This window comes from Natrix helvetica (assembly GCF_964273705.1).
Source record: "Natrix helvetica genome assembly, chromosome: 5".
Classification (NCBI taxonomy): domain Eukaryota; kingdom Metazoa; phylum Chordata; class Lepidosauria; order Squamata; family Natricidae; genus Natrix; species Natrix helvetica.
In genome coordinates, this window is record NC_138551.1 from 103,087,124 (window position 1) to 103,113,408 (window position 26,285).

The following is a 26,285-nucleotide window of genomic DNA, read 5'->3' on the forward strand; positions in this document are numbered from 1 at the left end:
CTGGGTTATTTTGCCGCTTTGTATTTTATTCCCATTGATAAAACATAATAAATATATACAAGTAGTCCTCGACTTATGGCCACAATTTCTGTTGTTAAGTGAGACATTAAATGGGTTTTTCCCATTTTATGACCTTTGTTATCTCAGTTTTTCAGTGAATCACTGCAGTTGATAAGTTAATAGTCCGGTTGCTAAATGAATATGGCTTCCCCGTTGATTTTGCTTGTCAGAAAGTCGGAAAAAGTGATGCCACGACTGTGAGATGCAAGCAATGGTCATAAAATGAACCAGTGAATGTTGATCCTATGACGATGGGGATGCTGCAAAAGTCGTAACTCTGAAAAATGGTCAAAAGTCACTTCATTCAGTGGTCATTCAAAGAATCAGTGCAGGGATTACATCCCTTTTACGGAGGCAAGACATGTATGTCCTTCAGTTATGACCACAATGGAGGCTGCCCATGAACGTCGTAAAATGGAACAGCCATGTGACCAACCTGATTTTGCAACCTTTTTTTGTGGCAGTCGTGAAATGCATGTGGCGGTCGTAAGGCGAACCACAAGGTGCAGTTTTGCTGAAAACCCGAAGTAACTGCCATTGTAAAGCCTCCTCCATCAGCATTTTCCGTATTACCTGCTGTATGAGATGGGTCGGGGGAAAGGCATACAGAAGGCCTGGAGGCCACTCGCACCTCAGAGCGTCGACGCCCTCCACCCCCGGAGTCGCATAGCGCGCAAAATACCTTGGCAGTTGATTGTTGCCCTGGGAAGCAAAGAGATCAAGAACCGGAACGCCGTACCTAACCATCAGTTGTTGAAAGATTCGCCGATGCAGGCTCCACTCTGCCGGGTCGATGTGCATCTGACTGAGGATGTCCGCCTGAGTGTTATGGACCCCCGAGATGTGCTCGGCCTGATTAGACAATAGGTGGGTCTCCGCCCAGCACCCCAGTTGGAAAGACAAGGTCATTAGACGCCGGGATCTCACCCCCTCCCCCTTGCTGGTTTATGTGCGCTTTGCCGGTGGTATTGTCCGTAAGGACGAGCACTTGCGCATTGGTTACGAGGTGTTCGAATTGAAGAAGAGCCAGAAAAACAGCTTTTAGCTCCAACCAGTTGATACTGTTCCTCTGGCCGGAGCGTGACCAAAGGCCTTGGGCTGTGTGCAACAGAATGTGAGCTCCCCAGCCTTGCAGACTTGCATCCGTGGCTAGAGTGATGCGGGGGGCGTGTGTGTGTGTCGCGAAATAGAGAGTCCTGTTTCAAGGCAGGGGAGAGCCACCAGCGAAGGGACCGGCTTACTTCTGAGGTGAGATGAACCTTGTGCATTGAGCAACTGCAGTCTGCCTTCTGGTGTGGTAACAGAAACCATTGGAGCTGGCCCATGGAACAATGTTGAAGGTGGACACCATTTTCCCCAGAGGTTGTGACAGGTGGATGAGAGGAATCTTTGGATGGCCTCTGATGGATGAGACTAGATCACGAATCCTCACCTGCCTTTCTGGCAACAAGACGACCTGCTCCAGGGAGGTGTCTATCACTGCCCCTAGGTGCATGAGGCGAGTCATGGGTTGCAGATGGTTTTTTTTCAAGTTGACCAGGAAGCCGTGTTCTTCTAGAGTCCAAAGAGTGATCTGGACATCTCTGTGTGCTTGGTGCAGAGACATGGACAGTAATAAAATATCATCAAGGTAACAGAGAATTCTGACCGGCATAGTTCTAAGATGGGCAGCCAGCGCAGCAAGGATTTTGGTGAAGACCATTGGGGCAGAGGACAAGCCAAATGGAAGAGCACGGTATTGAAAATGATTCCCCGCGTAGGAGAAACCGAGAAATTTCCTGTGATCTGGAAGTATAGGAATACGGAGGTATGCCTCCGTTAAGTCCACCGAGGAGAGGAGGTCATTAGGCCGAATGCTCTCCAAGATGGATAGCAGAGAATGCTTTTTAAACCACCTGTAAACTATAAATTTGTTTAGAAATTTGAGGTCGATAATTGCTCTCCAGCTCCCCAAAGACTTAGGCACTATAAAGAAACGGGAATAAAACCCCTGCCCACGTTGGTCAGAAGGCATCTTCTCAATTGCCTGAATTTGGAGGAGATGGCTAATTGCAAGTTTGACCAGATGCCTTTTCGTAATGTCTCTAGAAACTGGACATAGTACGAAAGTCTGTGGGGGGACTGGAGAGAAAATCTAGGACAAGGCCGAATTGGATGGTACATCTGATCCAGGCATCGTTGGTGATGTCATCCCAACGATCGGAGAAGGTCGAGAGACGGCTCCCAATTGGGAGGTCTCCAATGGAATTACTTCTGCTTTCGGAAGGAACGGTTGGAGCTGCCCTTGAAGGGCTTTCTGTAGGAGAAACACTGGGAATTTCAGTTGGTTCTGTCCTGAGATGAAGGGCCCTGTCTTGGGGGAGCCTGGTGTTGAGGATGGGGGTAGGCAAATCCCCCATCTGTGCCTTCAAAGGACGACCTACGGAAAAAAGAAGAGGGTTTAGAATCTGTTTTGCGGCTGGCAGAAGGAAGCACCTTTCGTTTATCCTTGGACTCTACTAAGAGAGGTTCCAAAGGCGGACCAAAGAGAAGACCAGGAGAAAAAGGAGAAGAAGCCAAATGTCACTTTGCTCTGGCCTCCGCCTGCCATTGCTTCAGCCATAGAAGACGCCTTGTGGTGACTGATGACGCCATCGACTTGGAGGAAAAACGAGCCGCATCCACAGAGGCATCCGCAGCGTATTCCATTGCCGCTTTGAGCTTGTCGATGTCCTGATGAGAACGGGAATCAGCAGGAGGAATTCTGTCCTGCAGCTGCTTCAGCCAACGGAGAGCCACCCTGTTAAAAAAAAGAGGCAGAAGAGGCGGCCCGAACAGCCCATGCAGATCACTGATGGCCTTTAACAAATGGTTGTTCAAAACGTTTGTCCTCAGGGTGAAGAGGGTCCTCTGGAAGCTGCATTGGGCGACGAAAGAGAAACCACAGGTAGGCCGATGGAAGGGACTTCCAAGAGCTTAGAGAGCTCTAGACTGACATTGTACAATTGTTTGTCAGTGTAGATGGGAGAGGTCCCGCCCCAGGAGATGCCCACTGATTTTGAATTACTTCCAAGAACAGCTTTGGGGAAGGAACCACATCCTTTTAGATAAGTGGGCGCAAAAAGAGGGGATCTGTGGTGTCAGACTTGTCAACCTCCGCAGTTGAGGATGGTTTTGAGGCCAGGATGCCAGAGACCTTTTTGGCCTTGAATAAGAGGGAGCGAAACAAGGCAGGTTTGAATAGACCCACTAAGGCTGAAGGGGCAGGTATCAAGTCCTCATCATCCGAAAGATCGGAATCATGGGTTACCTGTTCCTCAGTTTTTGCACCAGAGGGCTAAGAACTTCCAGGGGTAGCCCCCTTGACCTTTGTTCAACTTATTAGAAGTGGAACACTGAGGGGCGGTAGCAGCCGGGCCCCGGTGTTGAAGGCCTGCTGCAATCCCCTGTTCTATAGCCATAGCTATGATGTCAGCCATATCATTAGGATTGACAGTAATAGCTCTGGGGGAAGGGGAACTCACGTCTATATCCGGGGTGATGCTGCCATCCCCTTTGGAATCATACTCCTCTTGAAACCCAATCCCATCCTCCGGATTCAAGGGGGAAGCAGGAGTGGAAATATCCCCATCAGTGTTAGTAGAGAGATCCTCAGGAGGATTGACACTACTTGAGGAGAAACCACTGGGGCAGAGACAGGATCAGTGCAATGCTTGGCCTTAGAGGTAGCCTTTCGTGGGACAGAATCTGAGGCCTTGTCCCGGTCTGAATCAGGGGCAGTAATGTTTGCGGCCTCCTGAGATGGAACAGTCTTAGAGGCCTTAGCCAGCTTGGCTAATAGTGGCTCAGAAGCAGAGGTTCTCTTTTTGCTCTGTGGTTCAGAGGGCAGAGAAGGAGGAACGATAGCTGGAGGAGATGGGATATCCCCCTGAGGGGTTGAGACCTCGTTGGTTGACATTACTCACGGTTGGTAGTACACAAAATGGTTGCTGCAGTTTTCCCACCTAAAGAAAATGGCCACCGGAGTAGACTAGACCTGAGGAGAGGCTGAGGGAGCGAACTGACAATGCGGCTAATCGCTGGTTGGACTTTGCCGGCCGACAATGGCCCCTGTGCAAGGAGACGTCCGCTGAGCAGGGAGAACGATCGTCCAACAGAAAGCACCTGAGGCGGCCAAAAGGAGGAACGCTGCCCTGAGGCAGCAAGGAAGAGCAGCGGCGTGCGAAAATGCCCTGCGCTCAAGCGGCTTTTAGGCGGCTGCAGTGATTTCAAAGACTCCTCAGCCGGCGTGTTCGAGACGAGCAGAGGCTCTTCTAGCAGCACGGCTGCAGCAATCGGCTAGATGATAAGAGCCTGAAGTAAAACCTCGCAGACTAGCAGCTAATGATCCGTGCGACGGTTTGGGCCAAGAGAGAGCAAGGCAAGAGCCTCTGGAAAGGCTACGAAGACTCCAAAGCGAAACTTCACAGCCAATTGAATTAAATTTGGAAAGGGAGCCAATTAAAAGCAATTTGGAAATTTTTAGCACAAATTTAGTTTAAAATCAAATTATTTAGCAATACACAGACACAGCTAATCCAAGGATCGACTGAGTCTAAGCTGGGAAGGAGGAGCCTCGTGGGCGTGTCTTTATAACTTGTAGATCCAGTCCGATTGGATCCTGATGGAGTCAAACCCATGATGGAAAATGGCCGGGGGAGGCCCAGTGGAGGAGGAAAGCTGGTTGTAAATGGGCTGAGGCGGGTGGCTGGGGGGGGGGGGGGGCAAAAGAAGCACATCCATGGGTCCTTGTTTAAACGTCCCATTCTGCCTGTCCATTATAAACTTTCTCAAAGAGTTTTAAGTCTGGTTGTCAGGCCTGCAGCCATCTTTTCTTTTGGATCTTTGGCCTGCCATACTTTCTATTATTCTACTATGCATTTTCTATTGTGGGAAAATGGGAGGGGGGATTATATGGAGTTAGATGCAATGTAGCCATAACAAAATTCTTTCTAGAAAGCCAAGGTCATCCTTTTTCTCTGCACCTGACAGGAATTGGATGGGTGGAACTGCCGGCATGGCAGTGGAAGATTGGACGATGTCATGTGCTTGTGGGTGTGGGGGTAAGATCGTGAACTTTCAACTAGGTGGGGGAAACCGGGAAGCTTTCAGATTTGGGTGTTCCCAGATGTGCCAACATGGCTCTCTTAATAAATTGGAACTTTGAGCAATACTTTGCCTTGGATTCTGATTTACTTTTGGATGCTATTTGGAACCCTGACACTGGTTTTGAGACACCATGCTTTGCCTCAAGCTCTTTGGAATTGAAAAGGAGACATGTTTCATCCTGTGTCTAACCCCGCTGAGCCAAAGTAAGTATTCAAGAGTTATATTAAGACACAGCATGACTTTTAATCCTGGAAGAGGAATCTCACCCGAACTTTTTTCTTCTAGATGGGAAGCCAGGGTAGTCATCCTCATCGACGCCTTCCTTTCAAACTTCTCTTTGAAGGCTAGAGCTCTTTCATCGTCATCGAAAAGGCACTCTACGACTGACCAAGGGGTCGTGTGCAGCTCCAAGTCCCCAGAGACGGGGTGGTGTTTTACCAAGAGATACTTAAATTCCCAAATATGATCTAGGAAGAAGGAGAAAAGCATCCAGATAAAGTGATGCTTTGGACAAAATGCTCTACAGCAGGGGTCTCCAAGCTTGGCCACTTTAAGACTTGTGGACTTCAACTCCCAGAATTCGTCAGCCGGAGTTGAAGTCCACAAGTCTTAAAGTGGCCAAGCTTGGAGACCCCTGCCCTACAGTTCTTTCAAAGATAAAATAGCTGTTAATAAAGGAGACGCTAGCTTCAAAATCCTTTTCTCTCTCTTTCCGTTCAAGAAACTGCCTAAACGAGCCCCTATGGTATTCTTGTCATTCCTTTTCAGAAGTGGTTTGCCATTGCCTCCTTCCTAGGGCTGAGGAAATGTATCCGGCCCAAGGAGAACCCAAGTGGCTTTGTGCCAAAGGCAGGACTAGAACTCACTGCCTCGTGGTGGTTCCCAGTCTGGGGAACCTTAATTGCTGCACCAACTGGCTCAAAATCTTATCCCATCTTAAAGTACAGGTAGTCCTCGGCTTAGGACTGCAACTGAGCTCAGAACATCTGTTAAGTGAGCTCTGCCCCATTTTACGACCTTCCTTGCTATGGTTGTTAAGTGAATCACCGCCATTAATAACATAGTTTTTAAGTGACTCTGGCTTTCCCCCATTGGCTTTTCTTGTCCATGAGGTCACAAAAGAAAAATCGCTTGACTCCAGAGACACGGCAACTGTCATAAATATGAGACAGTTGCTAAGAATCTGAGTTTTGATCGTGGGGATGCTGCAACAGTCGTAAATGTGAAAAATGGTCGTGAGTCGCTTTTTTCAGGGCCGTCGTAACTTTGAACGGTCACTAAGTGAATTGTAAGTCAAGGATTACCTGTAGTAACCCGTATTTTGCTACTTGTGAAAATAGTAATTAAATTATATTTTGGGAATACAGAGTTTCTACACAGCTTGAGGCAATCTCTTTTTTGTGGGGAATAACCAAAGCCATGTGGAAGAAGCAATATTACGGCTCCCACTCCTAATTAAGGGCCTAGACCAGGGATCTCCAAACTTGGCATCTTGCGGACCTCAACTCCCTCAATTCCTTATGTTGGCTGGAGAATTCTGGGAGTTGAAGTCCACAAGTCTTAAAGTTGCCAAGTTTGGAGAGCTCTGGTTTAGGCCAATGTACCTCAATCTTGGCTACCTCTTGATCTACCTCAGGCATGACCCTAAGAATGCAGAATCTGTTGGAGCGTGTTGCTTTATAATAAGGTTAATGAAACAAAAGAACGAAATAATAATAATAATAATGACTGAAATAAAATCCCGGGTATTTGAGTCATTGCTTAAAATTCTGGGAGTTGTTTTAACACAAATGAACTTTTCACCGTCTGGTGCGCCTGCCTCCGTCCTCCTTTTGAACGGTCTGTTGATGAAAAGCTAATTCGTGTTAAAACAAAGGATGATCGTCCTGCATTCCCTTGCTTCTTGCATGGCAGTGTGACACAGCCATAGACCTATAATCATTTTAAAATGCTGAATGATCATCTTACCTTTTTTCCTCTGAAGCTGAAGACACTGGGTGGCTGCATCACCCCAAACGACCAAGGCGTAAGGCTGGCCCTTGATTTGTTCCACCGTTAAGACGAGTTTACTTTGCTTTTCTCCTTTAAAACTATACACCGATTCTAAGGTTGAACAATGGGAACAATTAGCATGGTTTGCTTCCTTCTGTGATGATGTTACACCCCCACCCCACCCCCGCTCCCCTCTTTCCTTGTAAGGACGGGCCAGTCTTGTCACTGGGAACTTGGTTTGACTACACCAGCGGTCAGCAACCAGTGGCTCTAGAGCTGCATGTGGCTCTTTCATCCCTCTGCTGCGGCTCCCTGTCACCGGTTGGCTCCACAATTGATAGGGCTTTCCGTTAGGACAGGTAGAAGAAAAAGGACACTGCGCTAGGAGACTCTATGGTGGGAGGGGGGAACCAGACTTTCTACGTGGCATGTGAAGGAATGAGATTCAAGGCTTTTGATGGTGGTGCTTTGGATTTCTTAATAGGCAGAGGGAAGAGGTAGCTATACTTTCTTCAAATTCATTAACAGAATTAGGTTTTCAGTCTATTTAACGGATAACTGATACGTTTCCTTTTACAGTGGCGGAAACCCCGCGGCATTCTGAGGCTCTCCATTTAGGACTGGGAAGCAAGAAGTTTAGTTAATATGGAGAGCAAGAGATGAAAAGGTCCCCCAAATAATCTATAATTCTTGACACCCCCGATTTCATGAAATCAAAACATCTCACGTTATCTAGGAAGTTAATTATTAATGTTAATAAAGGCTGATGCTAGATACAAATTCCTTCATATCACTAACATCACATCAATCCTCAGAAAAGGATGACTGTGAAATCAGACGACCACTCAAGAATCTAAGCTGCTGGTTTTGTCAAGAAGGAAACATCAGGTGGTTTCAAATCAACTCATGACCTTCTTTTTACCAACCAGATTTCAGATACAGGGTACTCTGCTATTACTCCGTTTTTTCTCCTTGAGGTAGACTTGGAAAGGATATTTGCACTGTCAACTCCTAACGTTGCCATAATGAGAGAAGGGGGTGGGGAGCGCATTCCACGCATACTTTCGGCTAAAGTCGGATCTCAGAGAATTGTAGCAGGCTTGGGAGGGGTGCACCTCATTGGGGAATGTGATTTATGACACAGATTGAGGGGAGGGAAGGAACAGGGGTAAAGTTCAGCTAGAACTCAAACAAAGCTTAGATGTGACTGCAAAAAGGCCTTGCCTAATGGTGCTCCTAATAAATGAGTTTTGTATTGAAACTTGGCTCGATACTCATGAATCAATTAGGGCATTTTTAGGAAACCTGACATGCACGCTTAATAGGAAGACAGGATAATATCCCTCACAAAGGGCTGGACCCAAGTGCTTGCTTGGTGTTTTTCTCGGAGAAGGAAAGCAGGAAAAAGGGAATGACAGAATCTATGAAGCTTCTTGGATGAGAAGCGAAACGCCTTCAAAAGAAAAAAACCCGGAAAGTCCAGTTGCCTCTTGAAAAAGCACCTTCGGGAGAACCATGACCTGGATTCCTGAGAATCTCCGTAGACATACAAAATCCAGAGTTTTCAGCAATTATATCTCTAATATATCTTTCCACCGCCATGCCAAACACCAAATATGTGGCCTTCAAGAACTTCCTGGATTAGATACCCAGCTCACCTCTCAGCACAGCAATGTTGATCACTCTCAACACCGCATGCACCAAAGTATCTGGTTTGAGCCGACTTAGAAGGACACGCGGAACGTGGTCCAGGCTCTGCCTTGGCCTTGGAGGGAGAGCATGAAGAGGGCTGTGCTTTGCACAAACGTAGGTCAGCAAATCCTGGAGACGACGACTGTCTACTATATGGGAGGCTGGGAAAAATAAAAGAGATTATAATTGATCTCACCTTTGGCTACGGATGTTACATATATTGCTTCTGTTGGCGGTTCTACACCAAATATTACTAGCAAGTGGAATTACCATATAACATGCAATTCCCCCCACCCCCAAAAGAGGGTGAAAATTTGGGTGCGTCTTATACATCGAATGTAGCCAAAACCGTGAGGCACGAAGGAGGCGATGGTCTGTGGCAATCCCTACAGCCTGGAACGGCTGATTGGGGGTATTACAGGAGGCCGATTCACCTGCCAATCAGCTGCTCCTGCTGAATCAGGCTACAATAATACGCTGAAGCCGACCTGGCTGTTTGCTATTTGCTGCAAGGACGTGTCAGAGTTTGCAGCAGCAATCACATTCAGAAAGCACACACAAGTCACTGATTCAGCAGGATTCAGTAACTTCTCTTTAGATATAATATAGCGCATTAAGTAAATATACAGTACCAAAAGCAGGTTTTCCGACGTAGGAGCAGCAGAGGAGAGAAGTTTCACTTTCAGTTTTTAGTTTCAGGTAATGCACAGCATGCAGCTTTAGTACAGAACAAGCCACACCCAGGCTCCTTGCTGTCTCCTCCCTTGTTGCTCACACAGCAAATACTGTTTGTTTCCAAACAGCCCTCAACTCTCTCACACACTGACAGGACGCTAGCCAGATGAATACCATGGATGCTGGTAGGCAGAGACAGAATTTTTTATTTTTTTATTTTTTTATTTTCCTCCCAAAAAACTAAGGTGCGCCTTATATACTTGGGTATAAGTATAACTGTCAGCTTAGGGCTTCCTCTTCTACTGAGTCTTTGAAGAACTAGACTTCAAAGTCTTATCCGTTCTCTCTGTCTCTTCTAATCTTTTCGTTTGTACCATATTTTTCGGAGTATAAGATGCTCTGAAGTATAAGACGCACCTAGCTTTTGGGGAGGAAAACAAGGGGAAAAAAATCTGCTTCTACCTCCCAGCAATTTGCCTCCTTGCAACAAACAGCAAACAGTACAGACAATATACACTGTTTGTAGTGTTACATTTCAGACTATACTTGTACAGATGCTGTTAAAATTGATGTGCTTTCTGGAAGTATAGTTATTCTCTGCTATTTAAAAGAAGATACAATAGCACTGGGCCTCTTCAGATCAAGCATTTATTTTAAAAAGCTTCTTCATTTTGTTAAGCTGTCTAGAACAATAATAAAGCAGTCTTTAAAAATAAGTCTAATAATTTGAACATGCTATAGACATTTAGAGTTATTGACTTGCCTTCTTGCAGCAAACAGTCTGATTAGCACGAGAAAAAAAATCTGCTTCTGCCTCCTAGAAATTTGCCTCATGGAGCGAACAGCAAGTTTCACTTTCAGTTTCAGTGCCTCCTGATCATCAGCTTTTTTCAGGCTGCAGGATTGCTATAGCTATTGCAGCCCCCACAAGCCCCATTTTCCCCATTTGCTGCAAGGAGGTAAATTGCTGGGATGCAGAGGCCAAAGGGTGGGGGATGGTGGGTGGGTCGACATTCAGTGTATAACACACATCCACATTTTCACCCTCTTTTAGGGTGAAAAAGGTGTGTCTTATACTCTGAAAAATACGGTAATTTTGATCGTGAAAGCTCTCATCATTACAGAATGTGAAGGGACCTGAGTACACGGCCCCTGTTCTAACCCTTTTCAATAAGCAGAAGGTTGACCCCATATCCATTTCCTCAACAGAAAGAGTAAATGTTCATGATCAACCACTGCTAAGGCTAAGAGGCTGGACTAAGATAGTGGGATCAACAGCAGATAAAAAGAGATTTTACTGGGCCCCAGATGCATCTCATCATTAACAAATCCAAAGCTTAAGACTGCTTTTAGCCTTCGAATATTCCCTCCGTATTTATAGCCTTCAACTTATGACCACAATTGAGCCCAGAATTTCTGTGGCTAAACAAGATGGTTGTTGAGTTTTGCCCCTTTTAAGATCTTTCTTTCCATCGCTCTTAACTGAATCACTGCAGTTGTTAAATTAAGTATCACGGTTGTTAAGTGAATCTGGCTTCCCCATGGACTTTGTTGTCGTAAAGTTACAAAAGAGATCCTTAGACTCTGGCCTAAATATGAGCTGTCTGCCAAGTGCCTGAATTTTGATCAAGTGACGATGGGGATGCTGCTATGGTCGTAAGTGTGAAAAATGGTTGTAAGTTACTTTTTTCTGTGCTGTTGGAACTTCGAGCAGTCATGAAACGAATAAACCATATGAAGAACGGCTACAGGTTTTGGGTCTGGCTAGTCTAAAGGAAAGAAGAATTAGGGGTGACATGATAGCAGTATTTCAGGGGCTTCTATAAAGAAGAGGGGGTCAATCTATTCTCCAAAGCACCGGAGGGCAGAACAAGAAACAATGGATGGAAACTAATCATGGAGATAAGCAACCTGGAATTAAGGAGAAACTTCCTAACAATTAACCAGTGGAACAGCTTGGCTCCAGACGTTGTGGGTGCTTCATCACTGGATGTTTTTAAGAAGAGACTAGACAGTCACTTCTCTGAAATAGGTTCAGAGGTTCTCCTGCTTGAGCAGGAGGATGGACTAGAAGATCTCCATGGCCCTTCCAGCTCTATTCTATTATAAATTCTGTCTATCATTTGTTTAATTGGCTCAGAAAAATATATTTCTATTAATAAAAGCTGCAAGAAATTAGTGGCTTAAAGAACAGTGAATTAATGATGAGACAAGATCCCACTGCCTGGAGTTTGTCAATCCTCACCTTCCTTCGGATTAATAGCTGAACAGCTTCCAAGATTGACCAGTTTGGTTTTAAAAGTTGATTGCAGCATCATTTCTCCAACCCAACGGTTCTCGCAAACAACAACATCTGCAAGAAAAAGACAAAGGAGATTCATCAATGGAAAATGAGCTTGCCTTGGTGCCATTTGGTTTTGGGGCGTGTCACTCATGTCACTCCCCATTGTCCGTGCAGTTCTCAGAATATTTTTATTTTGCACTTTAAAAAAATCTGCACTTATGGAAGAGAACTCAGAAACATCGAGAATCTAGAAGGCATCTGAAAGTCAACAAGAATGTACATGGAATGGGTCTGTTTTAACCAGACAAAGATGTCAAATGTTCAAGAGGGTTGGGAAATGGCCTTCAAAACCATTGACTACTCCATTAGAATAGAGTAACAGAGTTGGAAGGGACCTTGGAGGTCTTCTAGTCCAACCCCCTGCTCAGGCAGGAAGCCCTATATTATTTCAGACAAATGGTTATCCAATCTCTTCTTAAAAACCTCCAGTGTTGGAGCATTCACAACTTCTGAAGGCAAACCATTCCACTGGCTAATTCTTTTCACTGTCGGGGAATTTCTCCTTATTTCTAGGTTGCTTCTCCCCTTGATTACTTTCTATCCATTGTTTCTTTCCTTGCTTTCAGGTGCTTTGAAGAATAGCTTGATTGCCTCCTTTCTGTTACAACCTCTGAGATGCTGGAACACTGCTATCATGTCTCCCCTAGTCCTTCTTTTCATTAAAGTAACCTACCCAATTCCAGCAACTCTTCTTCATATGTTTTTAGCCTCCAGTCCCCTCATCATCTTTGTTGCTCTTCTCTGCACTCTTTCTAGAGTCTCCACATCTTTTCTACATCGTGGCGACCAGAACTGAATGCAGTATTCCAAGTGTGGCCTTACCAAGGCATTAGAAAGTGGTATTAGCACTTCACGTGATTTTGATTCTATCCCTCTGTTGATGCAGCCTAGGACTGTGTTGGCTTTTTTGGCTGCTCCATTAGATCAATGGCAGATCCCAGTAAAATTAACTATCAGTGACGTTTTAGGGGCACTCATTTCATAACAAAGATTAGATAAGCTGAATTTAGGCAATCCATGTTCATGAGAATTAAAAGACCCATTCTCTCTTTCTCGTCCCATACTCTCAAAAAAAATAAAAATAAGGAACTCATTTTAGCTTAGAGGGTCATCCATAAAGCAATAGATTCCCATTTCAATAGCATGGCAAACTGTAGATAAGATTTAAACTGCAACCTTAAAGTGAGACTACACCCAAGGGAAGAGCTTCCTCAAACCCTGGTCTGGAAAAATCCTTGAATGGACACATGGTGAGAGAAAGTAGGAAAAAGAAAGTGACCCCCAAAACCTCATGCTTTTGCTTAAACGTGTCTTGAATTAAGGCATATTAAAGAGAGAATAAACGCAGTGTGGGACAGCTTCTGTGAAAGAAAGAACATTGCAATGTAATTCCACCAATGTTTCATGGATTTCCATATAACTATGGGCAGAGGTGGCTGCTGCCGGTTTGGGCAAACTGGTAGTTCCTCTCACCGGCTGCGTCCCCACTCCTGCTCTGGTGCTATCCCATCCTATATATCTCACTCTCTGGCTATCTCGCCCCGCCCACGCAGTCCAGCTGATTTCCATGCCTCGCCCGCTCTACTCACTGCAGCTGCCCGGGAAGGTGTGCTGGAAGTTGCGAGCATGAAATCGCAGTGTGTTTGAAGCTGCGGGCGCTCAAATTTTGGCTCTGCACTAGGCGAACTGGTTGTTAAATTATGTGAAGCCCACATCTGGCTACAGGCCTATGTCTCATTTTGTTTCCCATTTTCTGTGCAGTTCTGGGAATATTTTTATTTTGCACTTTTTTAAAATCTGCACTTACAGACGGGGACTCAAAAATACAGAAATACTAGCAGACATCTGAAAGTCAACAGAAACATACGCAGAATGGGTCTGTTTGTATGATCTCAGTTCTGGACATAATCATGTATCCATCAGTGCAACAATAATGAAGGATACCATTTTCCAGGGGCTGGATAATCTCATCTTCTAAAACTATTGATACAGTTGTACCTGATCTCACAATGAAGAAGCAGTGCCAACCAAAACATTTCCAGGTCATGTTTAGAGTTTATGGAAGATTATGGCTTGGGTTTTGTTTTAAACAGCATAGTAATTGTGAAATCTAAGCATATATAAATATCCCTCTTACAGTTGGAAATGTAAGTGTTTTAACAGACTCACCTGTGAAGAGTACGATGTCTCCAGGAAAGACGGTAAGTGATAAAAATGCTGCTGCTCTCCACAACACAACCTTCTGTCTCACTTCTGACTGATCGGCAACAACAACTGTGGCTAAGGGGACTTTGCAGGATGTGGTACTTCCCGTCTTGATTTCTTTGATATGACAAGGATGTAGCACTACAACCAAAACAGAGATCTTCTGGCTCTTCTCAACACAATCCTTGAGCAATGACAGCTGCTTCTGAGCTTTTTCAATTCCTGGGATCCTTGTTTTTTTAACCGGGCGAAGAGGAGATGACGCTAATTTGATTCTTTTGGATAGCTGCTGATCTCCAGAAGTAAAGCAAGAAGTCGTCACATTATCATCAGTTGCTTGAGATCTTTCAGCATGGTGGTCTTCTGGAGAACGTAACTGTCTTTTCTGTTGGGGTTTAAGGTCCCGTCCTTCGTTGTTAACAGGTGAAGACAGAGGACTACATTTTTTTAAATCTGAGTTATCTTGGCTTGAATTATCTGAATCAAAGAGTTGAATGGAACAATCAGAGTCGGCTTCACAGTTTGTGTCAACTTTTTTTGCCGCCGTATCACCATCTTCATTTGATTTAAGTAGAGGTTCTTCATCTGCTGTGTCTTCCCTACAAGGTAGGGCCAATTCTACTTCTTCCCCTGCTGTAGGTTTATTTTGCATTTCATTCTGTCCTACGGCATATTGTCCTGAACAGAGAGCTACTTGACTTAAAGTCAGAATGCTAAGGAATTCATTGTCTGTGGATAGGTCAAGATTTGAAGGTACATCTAGTAGGCTTCTGGGTTTCGATTCATCTGCTTTTTGTGAGCATCTTTTCAGATACTGACTCAGGAGTAGATTTTCACCCTCAGGTTCCGACTGAAGATAAGACGGGTTGTGATTAACTACCACACAATTTTTTAAGTCCTTCACCTCAAAAACCAAGGGAGAAGACTCAAGGTGTTTATCTATGATACAACTAGCATTTCCTTTGATATAATCCTTTTTGCTTTGTTGAGCTACATGGTGTTTTTTCTGGTTCCCTCTGCTTATATCACTGCAGACAGAATCACCGTCATGTGACTCACCCAGGACCTTCTTTTTATGGCTGAAGGATCTGACACATCCAACCGATGTTGCACAATCGGCATCCACTGAGCCACCTCTTTTTTCAAAGTTTACTGGGAAGTGATCTTTGGAATGGACAACCAAAACTGCATCATTTGCGGTCTCATGGTCAAAAGACCTCAAGTTTGTGCTACAAAGGTTAGAAGTCTTATTGGTAAATGAAAGGTGTAATTCTCTCCATGGTTTCTCATTAGCTGAAGAATCATTCTCTTCTTTGGGGCTGCTTGGAGCAGTGGAAAGAATGGGTGCGCCAAAGAAGAGGTGAATTTGAGGTCTTCTGGACATTTTGTTTTCCTTGCAGGGTTTGGGTTGTGGGGAAAATATATCATGTGATGTACACAACAGTTCATTTTATAAATAGTGCCTAAAACATAACCTTTACTCATTCATAGATTTTCAAACAATTCATTCAAGGATTGTGTGCTAATCTGTCATAAAATATTCAAGAAACTAATTCCATCCATGGAGGTTTGGGGAAATGCACAATAATAAATATTCATAAAAATACTCAAAATTGATTTCAACAATGGATTAAAAACATTGAATGTATAATCCTCCTGGAGTTCATGTTTTCTTTAATTCAAAATTAGTTTTATCTTATACTTTATATTTTAAAAATCTTAGAGAGTACAAAGGTCATTCTACCTTTTTGTTCTTTAATTTACTGTCAAAAGCTCCCCCTAAAACATTGACCTTCATCAATATAGACAAAGAAAAAGGGGAGATTTTTTCAAAAGTAGATACGATGATACACCGAAACATTGTTGTTTTTAAAAATGGTTAAATATCCAATTTTGTTCATGAAGTGAGATAGACCATTGTTCACCTTCCTGGAATCTTCAAGCTTCGTGTTACATCACAAAGCATGGAAAGTTGATTTCTTGCATCAGCAATTTTTGAATATTATGGCAAAATATACTTTGGTAGAGTTTGGGAGTCAGGAATCCAACGTCTCTGATAGAAATCTCAAAGGTTTTGTTCTATTGGAAAGAATTGAAAAACATACAAAAGCCTATTAAGCATTTTAATAACAATCTCCAGTTGTCTTCAAAAATCAGAGTTTGGTAGCATACACTAATATCTTTTCCAATATAGGCAAAAATGTTGAATGTTGGTGCTTATCTGACCATTAGAGGTCACCATGTCTTCAGAAATCTCCATGAGATGTGCATGCATATTTTTTTATACTTAATCCAGTTGTGCTGTTGCAGAAAATTACAGCATCATCCAACCATAATGAAGAACTTGATCACTTATCTCCAGTTTCAAGAGTTAAATATGAAGCTTATATTTCCAATGTAAAGCATGAAGATATACCATATTTTTTGGAGTATAAGACACACCTCCCCCCCCAAAGAGTGTAGAAATGTTGGTGCGTCTTATATACCAAATACAGCTATTTTTAGTCTCCTGAAGCCCCGCCCCTGCATCCCATTCCCATGGGTCGTGTTGTTGCCTTCCCTTCAGCCCTGCTGAAGCCTGAAGATTGTTGCTGGGGAGTGAGAGAAGGCAAAAACTTTTCTTTCTTACTTACCTCTTTGAAATCTTGGTGCGTCTTATACACCGGTGCATCTTACAGTCCGAAAAATACGGTAAGTCCTCTGAAGGTAATTTGAATCATAATCATTATTTCAAACAAAATGTCCTGAATTTTGGACATCGGAAGCACATTTTTTTTCATTCTGCTTTTGTAAACAGCATTTATATAATATAAAAAGTAAAAAAAATGGGGAAAAAAGATTTCCAGAAATAATGATATTTTTTAATGTTCACGCTACAAAATTGCATACAAATAAAAAAACATTTAAGGATTTCCAGTAGGCCTTTCTTAAAACTGCTTATAGCAGGGGTGTCAAACTCGATTTCATTGAGGGCTGCATAAGGGTTGTGTTTGACCTTGGGAGGGGAAGCAGGGGGGGGGGCATTTTCAGTTCAACATCACTTGTGTCGGGGGCGTCTATGCTGGCCCGAGTGCTCTGCCAACAAAAACGGGCTCCCAAGCTCTGTTTTAGGCTGTGATGACCTGTAACCCTCTGGCCACAAAAACGGAGCTCGGTAAGGCTGCCCTCCCGACCTCCATTTTTACTGGCAGAGGCACAGTGTACCGGTCCTTCGCTGTTTCCAAGGTAGCCCCCGGGCCTTGAGTTTGACACCCCTGGATTATAGTCATTAAATAAATGCAGCTGAAAAAGATGAAGACCGCAATACTGGGAACTTTCCTTTGTGTTGTTTGCGCGGGAAAATCTCAGAGCCAGCTTACGCTACTTCTGTAAGCGTTTAAGCTTCGGTAAGGCAAAACATCTTTGCTAGATGACTGAGTGGGATGGTTGCCAATTGATCCCTAGACCCAAAGGTGCTTTTCCAAAAGGCAATTGGACTTTCTTGTTTTTTTCCCCTTGAAAATGTTTCTCTTCTCACCCAAGAAGCTTCTTTGGATGACAAGGGAAACAAGAAAGTACAGTAATAAGCTAGAAGATAAGAACAGAAGAAGACCTATACAGAAACCTACAGGTCCCAACGAAGACCATCTGCTGGCAACATTGGTTAGTTACAAGCCATCTCAGACAAAATTCTGAAAACCTCCTTCCCTATGCTGTTATTATTTCCTATATATTTTATTGAGATTATCATACTGGAAGATGAAAATAAAGGTAGTAGGGATGCAGGGAATGGAAAGAAAAGGAAATGAAAGGTGTAGGATAACAGAGAAGAAAAAATAGTATTGACTTCTGTCAGAGTGTGCACAGGTCAACCCAGAAACAAATACAGTCAACAGTGGTTTGTATCAAAGAGTGGTTTTCTACAATAGGAATTTAGGAATACTATACATACATGTGCTACAAGCAGTATCTAAACCAGTGATGGCGAACCTATGGCACGCGTGGCACGTGGAGCCATTTGTCAGGGCACGCGAGGTGATGCCCTGTCAGCTGGCCAGCGCGCATGCGTGCACTGGTCAGCTGAGTTCACCCTTTTTTAAAGCCATTTTTCGCGCTTCCCAGGCTCCAGAGGCTTTATAGGAGCCTGGGGAGGGCGAAAAGAGCCTCCCCCCCCCCTCTGGAGGCTTCATGAGCTTCCCTGATGCCTTCGGAGCGCTCAAAATGACCCTCCGAGCAAACTGGAAGTGACTTCCCTGACACGTCTGGGGGGGCAGGGGAGGCTGTTTTCGCCCTCCCCAGGCCCCTATAAAGCCCCTGGAGCCTGCGGAGGGCGAAAAAAGCATGCAAAAATGGGAGGGGTCGCGCCTGTAGTGCGCGCATGTGCACTGGGGGGGTCACACATTGCATTATGGGTGTGGCACACCCGCACATGACCCCCCTGCGCTCCCCCCACTTATGGCACGCGAGCCAAAAAAGGTTCGCCATCGCTGATCTAAACAAACAGCAATTATAGCAGGGAAGAAACTTGATGAACTGACGAACCCATCAGTAGGGCTTCCTCTTATTACACAGGCTCTTAAAAGGATAACAGCCAAAGACCCTGCTGACTCATTCCCCTCATTGCATCAGCTGGTGAGCTCTTAAATTTTCACCTTGACAACTTCCATCCTTTTTCACTGCAATAAAGTACAATATGAAATCGCTACAAACATTTGTAGATTACCAAACCAAATAAACCAAGGATGGAATTAACAGATGAGAATTGAAGGATCAAGAAAAGGAAAAAAAAATGAGAAACTCTTTCAGTTCAATGAGGAATAGTTTCAGCTAACAATTTGAATGCTTAAATAAAATCTGTAAGGAGTTAAGTCAGTTTGATTGAGCTCAAACATGTTTATTCTGTATTATAATTCTGGGGAAATTCCATAAACAGTTGTGTCTCAGTAGTAGCCAAGCACAGATTAAAGGTTATGCTATGTTTAACAAGAGGCATGATGAAATTTTAGGCAGTGGCCTACTATCAGCAAGATGGAATTTGCTATCTGTTGGGAGAGTTCAAAAGTAAAAAAAAAGAATAACAAAAGTAAATATTTCAAACAAAAAAAAATTGAAATCCACTCCATCCTTGTTCGAAAATAAATTACATTTACTAGTAAAAAGGGGATATTTTATTTTAGATTTGTAACTTTGTAAGGGTCTCAAAATTTCAGAATGCTCAGTTAATATGTATGTATGTATGTATGTATATATGTATATATGTATTTATTTAATTTATTGGAACTGTTGGAAATCTTGAGATTGCTCAGCAGAAGCAATCAGAGGAAGTTGTGGGCGCTCCATTGCTGGAGGTTTTCAAGAAAAGATTGTCTGGGATATAGTAAGGACTCCTGACCTGGGCAAATGATTGGACTAGATCAGGGTCACCAACCTTTCCGACCTCAGAAACCACTAAATTCATTATAATTTTAAATCCCGCGGGCCACAAATATGAATTTTTTAAAACAATAAATAGTATTTAGTGCAATATAAAAATGCAAGTAATTTTTCTGCGGACCACCAACATTTTCTCGCGGACCACCAATTGGTGACCCCTGCTCTAGAAGACACAGATGCCAGACCAGGTGTGGCCATTCTGAACTGAAACTTCCCTCCTCCTGGTTTAAAAACCAGAATTTTGAAAGAATATGTTTTTTTATTCCTCAAAATGTTCTTCGATAAAATGCTCTCCCCACAACTGGGTGACTTTCACTCCACCTGTCAACTTGACCTGCAACTTCTCAAAAATCTGCAATTAACCTCATTCTTCAACAGCACATTTTACTGAAGGCCTCAGTATCTCTTGAGGTTCATAATGCTGATGATGGAGCAGAATATGTGCCCAAACTCTACTCCCAGTAAATTTGGAGGAGGAAGAGGAGGAGGAGGGGAGGAAGAGGAGGAAGAAGAGAAGGAGGAAGAGGAGGAGGAGGAGGAAGGGGAGGAGGAGGAGGAGGAAGAGAAGGAGGAGGGGGAGGAGGAGAATGATTGCTGAAGTATTCTTTTGCTTTGCAAACAGCAGACAAACCAGAACAATGTTGGGTGAAACAGGCCAGGACAGACCGTAGGCCAGGCTAGATGAAGAAAGGGGAGAAATTAGGAGGGACGTGTTCCCATTGCATAAGGATGGCAACAAAGACACCAAGACTGGAGACCACCCAAGTCACTTCTATTCAGATCCCCAACTGCATAATGATCAAAATCAGTAGGATGGTTTCTGACTCTGCTAAGGTTTTTAGTTTGGTCTTGCAAAGAAAGGCGTGGAACAATTGTCTGCCTTGGCCCTACCTGGCCTCCAGCTCCCAATCATGCGTGGCCAAAAAAAGGTGGCCTCTAACCTGGTTTGATCACCATACTTGGGAAGCCTCCATCCTCCAGGGGAGGAGTTGATGGCTTTTCTGCCGTGAGCCAAGAAGGACAAGGGTTGAGTGAGCAACACGGCAGCGTTGGTCAAACAATTTGCTCAAGTTCTTAGATAAAATCAACCAAAAGAAATCTGGATAATTGCAGCCATGAGAGGCCTAACCTGGGTTTCATTACATACATCCTTGTTGGTCACTTCATCCCTAGATGGATTATTTGCCTAGTCACTTCTATAGACCACAAGCACATACAGTACTCCTAGATAAAGAGTAGGCTGGAGGTCAAAGTAGATACGCAACTGAGAGTAGCCAGAGGAGGCCACCTTTCATACAAAGGGCTGACCAGTACGCATGACCCACCACCATTAATCTGAAAGCCCAGTTGCCTTCTGGGGGATTTTATGGATTAACTTATTAACTGATATCCTGCCTTCCGACTCAGGTCTAACTGGGCAAGATTGTTTTAGTGAACCCCAAAAGTATACTTGACAATAAATATGCCATATGGCATGCCTGGGAAAAGTTATTGTTAATATTAAAATAATGTTTTATCAATAGCCAAGCCAGGATAAATTTTGGGGGGATATAATGGCATTTGAGGTACCATCCTGTTGGTTTTGGCGTTGTTCAGTTCCTTGTGAATTTGTCCTTAAGTCTGTGAAATCCTGGGACTTGCCTATCATCATTTCTTCTTCTTCCCCCTCCTCTTCTTCTTCGCACTTGGCCAATAAAGAATTCTATTCTATCCTCCTTCTTCTCCTCCCTCTTCTTCTCCTCCTCCTTACCCCCTCCTTCTTTTCCCTCCCTTCTTCTTCCTCTTCCTTCCCCCTACCCTCCTCATTCTTCCTCCCCCTCTTCCTTCTCCCCCTCCCTCTTCTTCTTCTTCCCCTTCCTCCTTCTGCTCCTCCTCCTGTTTTTTGATTCTAATTGCCAGTGTAGCCTATAGTCGTGGCATGTCTTGGGGTAGTGGTGTCTCCCATTAATTCCAATTAAATCTGCCCCTGCTTTGGTTTTAGACTATGCTACAGCCAATACTGTCAAGTGTTGAGAATCCCCTTGGTTCAACGTTTCTGCATCTCCCTGGTAGCTTAATGGCCACCTGAAATTCTAACTTACATTCTGATCATGCAATACAGTTTTTTAAAAAATAGTGAATGTTACTGAATGGGGGAAAAATATCTGCCACTCACATGTCCTGGTAGGAAGTGAAAAAGCACATTTCCATTAGCACAGTTAATTATTACACCATTTCTCAATATGTTCCCCATATGGGCAGCCAATAGAACATTACCTCTTTATCTGTAAAGTGGTCAGAGTCTTATAGATGGGTCAATGATCTATTAAAATCCAACTAGTTGCATCAGCAGCTTTTGAGCTTTGCTAGGCACCGCAACCGATTGTTGAAACTGCTCTTACCACACTATTTGAACACACAAAAGTAAGAAAGAGACTGAGAGGAAAAAAGGACTTGCACAAGCATGTTAATAAGATTATTCTTGACATGCATCTGCAATTCTTGATCATCTGCGATTGTTTGGGCAATACCGTTTAGTATGTTTTTGTACTTAGGGCTGTACGTGTTTCAAAAATGATTTTGAACACAAGTTTTGAAACACGTTCAGACACACACCATGGGGCATCTCTTTAAAGTGCACAGATCTTTTTTTTTCCAGGTTTCTTGAAAAGGGAAAGACCAGTCTGCGCACTCTTCCCATTCCAGATCCATTCTTAGGAATCCTTTCTGAAACATACCCAGCTCTATGGGATTTATACAGCCAAGTCTTAATATTGTGGGATTCAATGCAGTTCGAGGCATATACAAAAAGAGGAGAAGGTCAAAGTAGTAGTAGTAGTAGTAGTAGAAGACAATGAAATAAACAATGCAACATTTTATTTTTCTGCAACTATGATTCCAGATCACTTATCTCAATGGCCTGGATTACACCTTAGACTCCGAACTCTAAACTATATATTACCAACCATAAGGCCAGGTTCACACATTCTAATTATTCAGAATTACAGAATTCACACTTTAACTTTGCGCCAGGGATGTTAGTGTTAGTACCAGCTGGTGTTACTATACAAGGAAGAATAGAGTTAGGTTTGAAGTGGACAGGTTACCACAAGCCACTGTAAAATCCGCAGCTATCTCAAAATCAAGTTAATCGTTATTTTTTTAGAACAGATAAAGATAGGCATCAAATTAGATAACTTTGCTCTTAAGCATATGTATACTGAACACCTGGGTGCCATGAAAATAATAATGAAGGTATGGGTCACCTTGAATATCAAGTGGGCAGATGTAGCTAAAATACAACTGGGATATTCCAGTTTCTGACTGAAAATATAAGCAAGGGGCATATTTTATAGACTAACAAGCTATTTAATGAGAAGTTCTAGGTTATCAATAACGTGCAGCTCACACAGCCAAAATTTAGCAGACAAAAAGTACAAAGTGCATTTTTACAATTAAGCCTGAGTTGCAACAGCATCATTATTCAAGTTTAATTTTCAATTGGGTGTTGCATAAAAAAGATACAAAAGGGAATTGACTTAATAAACTGGTAATCCTTAGGGTATTAGCTTAGCGGTACCGTTTTCTCCTATGGAATATATTTTGGCCAGTCTCATTTGATTGCATTTTTAAAGTTATTTATCTGATTTAAATGACAACAAAACAGAATCTTCAGAAAAACTTGGGACAAAGTCTTAGATCCAAGGAAGAACCGCTTTTTAAGAAATTCTGAGGTTCAGTTCCTAACATTTTCTACATAATCTTCCATGACTGTAACTTTTAACTGGGTGAAAAAGCGCATTAAAGGGCAAAACCTTTTCAACCAACATATCTCACACAGGCTAATTTTACAGAATGCCAGGACTTGTGACTCCCATGGGAATGAAATTCTCATGTTCCTTGATATCTTCCCATGATTTAGTACGAAAGCCTAAGAAGCTTGCAAGTTAAAAAATAAAATAAAAATCAATGGGGATCAGCCAATGACCCGGCTGATGGCGGGAGCACAGATTTGGCCTTGAAATTTATTTCCTTGGGAAGCTCGCAAGGAAAAGGTCAATGGGGACCTTGCAGGAACCCAACGGGTCATGGGTTGTCTAGTCTACAAAGAAAATACCACATAACACAACCAGATTTGATCCTGAAAAACGGTCCAGCATCGACTTCAATGGATGAACAACATTTAATGAGCCATGATGGCGCAGTGGTGAGAATCCAGTACTGCAGGCTACTGCTGACTGCCAGCAGTTCAGCAAATCAATTCTCATTGGCTCAAGTTTGACTCAGCCTTCTATCCTTCGGAGGTCGGTCAAATGAGGACCCAAATTATTGGGGGCAATAGGCTGACTCTGTAAACCGCTTAAAGAGGGCTGTAAAGCATTGTGAAGCAGAATATAAGTCTAGGTCAGTGATGGCGAACCTATGGCACGCGTGCCACAAGTGGCACGCGGAGCCATTTGTCAGGGCACGCGAGGCGCTGCGCTGGCCAGCTGAATTCACCTTTTTAAAAGCTATTTTTCGCCATCCCCAGGCTCCAGAGGCTTTATAGGAGCTTTGGGAGGGCAAAAAGTCACTTCCGGTTTGCTCAGGGTGGTTTTAAGCGTTTCGAAGGCTTCAGGGACCATCCGGAGGCTTCCCTGATGCCTTTGGAGCGCTTAAAACCACACTCCTAGCAACCCGGAAGTCACTTCTGGTTTGCTCGGAGGGTGGTTTTAAGCGTTCCGAAGGCTTCAGGGAAGCCTCCAGACGGTCCCTAAAGCCTCCGGAGGGCGTCCGGGGGGGTGGGGAGGCTCTTTTCACCCTCCCCAGGCTCCTATAAAGCCTCTGGAGCCTGGGGAGGGCGAAAAAAGCATGTAAAAATGGGGGGGGGTCGCGTGTTTTGCGCGCATGCGCACTGGGGGGGTCGCGCATTGCATTATGGGTGCGGCACGCCCGCACACAACCCCCCTGCACTCCCCCCACTTGTGGCACGTGAGCCAAAAAAGGTTCGCCATCGCTGGTCTAGGTGCTATTGCTATGGAATAATTTATTTTCAAAAAATAGGTGTGAGGATGAGAGAACTGTCACAGTTTGTTGCAACAATCACATCACCCACAGGTAACTGATTTAGCAAGATTCATTAACTTCTCTTTATATATAATATAACACATGAAGCAAATACAATATCAAAAACAGGTTTTCCAACGTGATAGTAAATACAAGTAAACACAGGCAGAAGCAGAGGAGAGAATAGTTTCAGAGAACAGTTTAGAGCAATAGACTAGTTTAGAGCTCAGCACAGACTCAGAGCTTTAGTACAGAAGCTAAGCCACACCCAAGTTCCTAGCTGTCTCCAGCAAATATTGTTTTAGTTTCCAAACAGCCCTCATTGGCTGACCCAGTTGCCATGTCTATTCATTGGCTGATCTGGTACCATGTCTCTGCCAAGTCATGAACTCTCATACATACTGACAAGAATCATGTATGTTCTTGCCAATGTTTTCAAAAGAATGGACAACCATCATATTCCATCAAGGAGAAAGGTATCTAGAACTGACGTTTCACGACAGTGAGAACAATTAATCATTACAACCGTTTATTTTTGGAAGTTGTGGATGTTCCAATACTGGAGATTTTTAAGAAGAGACTGGACAGCCACTTATCTGGAATGGTGTAAGATACTCCTGAGTAGGTGGTTTGACTAAAAGACCTCCTGTTATTCTGTTTCCTTTATCCTTCTAGTCATTTGCTCCTGTTTTTCTTTCCAACTTTATCACCTAGTTCACCCTATGTTCTTTGTTGCTATTTATACTTTTATTATGTTCAACAATTACAAGATGAAATTTCCAATGCAACACGTAACATTTAATTGAATCCTCTCACTTGAAAAGGATCTATTTCTGAATGACATGCGTTTGTACTTTGTTTCTGAATGTTTTATGTCAAAGTCAATTAGGACAGGATCACCAATCCCATGCAGTCCAACATGACATAATCTTTCTCACAATTATTCTTTCCATACCCAAATTTTCCAATTAAAAAACATCCATCGTTATAGGTTCTAACTGGATTCCAATAAAAATGGGAACTTGGAGAGAAGTTAGGAAATAAGAATTTTGCATTTCCTAGAAGTCTATGAAGTAGAACACTTGGCCTGAAACGTAAACAAATACCTTTGGCACAATCAAGGAAGTTTACAGTTATACAACATGGAGTGTTCCTATTAAAATGTAACTAATGTGAAAAATGAATGCATAACTAATCAAAGACCGCATTATGCAATGAATGAGAGCAAGGAATGGACTCGCCGGTCACAAGACAGCTACAAGAACGGACGGCAATTGTGCTCAGCAGAAAGTTAGCTTGGAAAAAAAAAATCAAAAGATGGAGGACTCTTCAATAGCAATCTTAAATTGATCATGTGGTCAAGGGAGAGCTTTGAAAGGTTTGGATCCATTTCGACTAGGAGATTTTAAAGGGATCGAGGAGGAGCATAAATCATTTAAATAGGTTTATATTACTACCCAGGGTAGATTTCTGACACAGTTTCTGCAGTGAAGTGGCTCCTTCGTCATCATTTTTTTTAATGTCAGTGATTGTGAAATTATGAATTAAAGTTCAGTATAAATAATGGTGGGAAATACCACACACAAACACACCACAGCTTACTGTACTGTATACACAGACACCTAGACACAGACAAAAATATAAAAATTCCTTTCTCACCCTTATGTGAGAAAGGTATGTGTCTTCCTCAATCTAGGGTCCGCTATCATAGGCCTGGGATGGATGGATGGATGGATGGATGGATGGATGGATG

General features: G+C 43.3%; 1 protein-coding gene across 3 annotated transcripts in view; it reads right to left on the reverse strand.

Annotated features, from left to right (window-relative positions):
- SHLD2 (shieldin complex subunit 2) overlaps window positions 1-26,285 on the reverse strand; it is a 49,221-nt gene that overhangs the window by 5,261 nt on the left and 17,675 nt on the right. For 2 of the 3 annotated variants that reach the window (XM_081956510.1, XM_081956511.1), the window contains exons 3-7: window positions 14,060-16,174; window positions 11,792-11,899; window positions 8,838-9,032; window positions 7,156-7,290; window positions 5,454-5,654 (exon numbers count right to left, since the gene is read on the reverse strand). In XM_081956510.1, coding sequence (XP_081812636.1) covers window positions 5,454-5,654; window positions 7,156-7,290; window positions 8,838-9,032; window positions 11,792-11,899; window positions 14,060-15,479 — 2,059 coding nt within the window. In that variant the 5' untranslated portion in view covers window positions 15,480-16,174. The remainder of the gene's footprint in view (window positions 1-5,453; window positions 5,655-7,155; window positions 7,291-8,837; window positions 9,033-11,791; window positions 11,900-14,059; window positions 16,175-26,285) is intronic. The other variant, XM_081956512.1, reaches the window with a different exon arrangement.